General features: G+C 35.3%; 1 protein-coding gene across 2 annotated transcripts in view; it reads right to left on the bottom strand.

Annotated features, from left to right (window-relative positions):
• The window catches only part of LOC106870749 (Fanconi anemia group I protein), a 98477-nt gene that overhangs the window by 46909 nt on the left and 50139 nt on the right, over window positions 1-1429 (bottom strand). For both annotated transcript variants that reach the window (XM_014916943.2, XM_014916944.2), the window contains exon 12: window positions 353-527. In XM_014916943.2, coding sequence (XP_014772429.1) covers window positions 353-527 — 175 coding nt within the window. The remainder of the gene's footprint in view (window positions 1-352; window positions 528-1429) is intronic.

Below are 1429 nucleotides of genomic sequence, written 5' to 3'. Positions count from 1 at the left end.
GGGGGGTGCTCAGCATTACCAGAAACGAGAAAAGGGGCATGCAGAGTTATACTGGTGCCCCCACCTAACCTAGAATATTTCAATGTCCCATGAAATATTGGGATATACAAAAGACAGGAAACAAATGTAGACAACCAGGTAATGAACATCTAAGACAATTGAATAAACAAATTGAAATTCATTGCAAACTGGCCATCAAAACCAGATTGCAAACTCAGCTCAGTGCTGAAAACTTAGAAAATCCTGTGTAATTTTTGTCATTTTTTAATGAAAAGAACCATTTACACTAAAATCAAGAGCTGCAACGAACAGCTGGTATGTGTGTGTGTATGCAGGGGAGAATGATTCTTACCTTGAATGTTTGTAGGAGTATTTGAAGGCCTAAATTGCAGGCTTTTTGGTGTAAGGCAGGTTGATTTAAGGCTATACCTTCAACACGCCCAAAGGAACTTTTAGGTCCAAAAGAATCCATTAAAATAAATCCAAGTTGTACTAAGCCAGGCACAACGTTGTCCCATCCAGAAGTGCTGAATAAATGTAGAACAATACCCATATATAGAAATATGATAATCTTACAAGTATATACACCAATTACATATCCATAGTACGTTACCATCATTATTCTGTTGTTTGTCTGTTTTGCCATAGTAACATGGTTGATATGACTACACAACAGCTTCAAGTCATCTGACATACAATAAAGAGAAAACTGCTAATTTCTGTGAAATATTTTTGACATGGTTATATTTCATAATTGTCTGCCGCTATTCTTAAAATCATTTCTTGTAAAAAATATTTCAAAGTCATTTTGTTGAACATTTTGTCATTTTCTGTATCAAGCCTTTGTTTTATTTGAGAGAAATAGCAGTCAAATTCCCCTCAAATCAAACTAGCTTTAAAAAAGGACACATACATGCATCCACTGTCTGAAAATAATACTGTGTTGTTACGGCTGGAATACCTTTGTTGTAGATTTGCTCAATTAAGGCTGACCTAAGGCTAAGCAACACCCACATTTTCTTAAAGGTTTCCCGTCTCCAAATTACCGAAAGTTGTTCAGTCACTATTCAATTCATTTTGGTCCTGCATCCATTAAAATACTGAAAGCCAGGATAGCAATGCCAAATGGACATCTTCATGACATCAGTGATTCCAACCTTCATAAAAGAGAGAGAGAGTGTGTGTGTGTGTGTGTGTGTGTGTGTGTGTAATAGTCGATAAAACATATATCAGAAAAGAAACACATTCTAGAGAAGAGAGCAGTAATTATTAAAACAAAAAGTTAAATTCTGGTCATAGAGTTACCAAAGGTTTTGTCTTTGTATAGAGTCTGACGAGCTGTCCACAAGACTGTCGTTCATGGATATGAAACCTTTTGCTAACTCCATGATCAGAATTTGACTTTTTGTTTTATTATATATATATATAT

This window comes from Octopus bimaculoides, chromosome 2 (genome assembly GCF_001194135.2).
Source record: "Octopus bimaculoides isolate UCB-OBI-ISO-001 chromosome 2, ASM119413v2, whole genome shotgun sequence".
Lineage (NCBI taxonomy): Eukaryota > Metazoa > Mollusca > Cephalopoda > Octopoda > Octopodidae > Octopus > Octopus bimaculoides.
The sequence above is the reverse complement of the archived record's forward strand: the minus strand, read 5'-3'. Positions and strand labels throughout refer to the sequence as shown.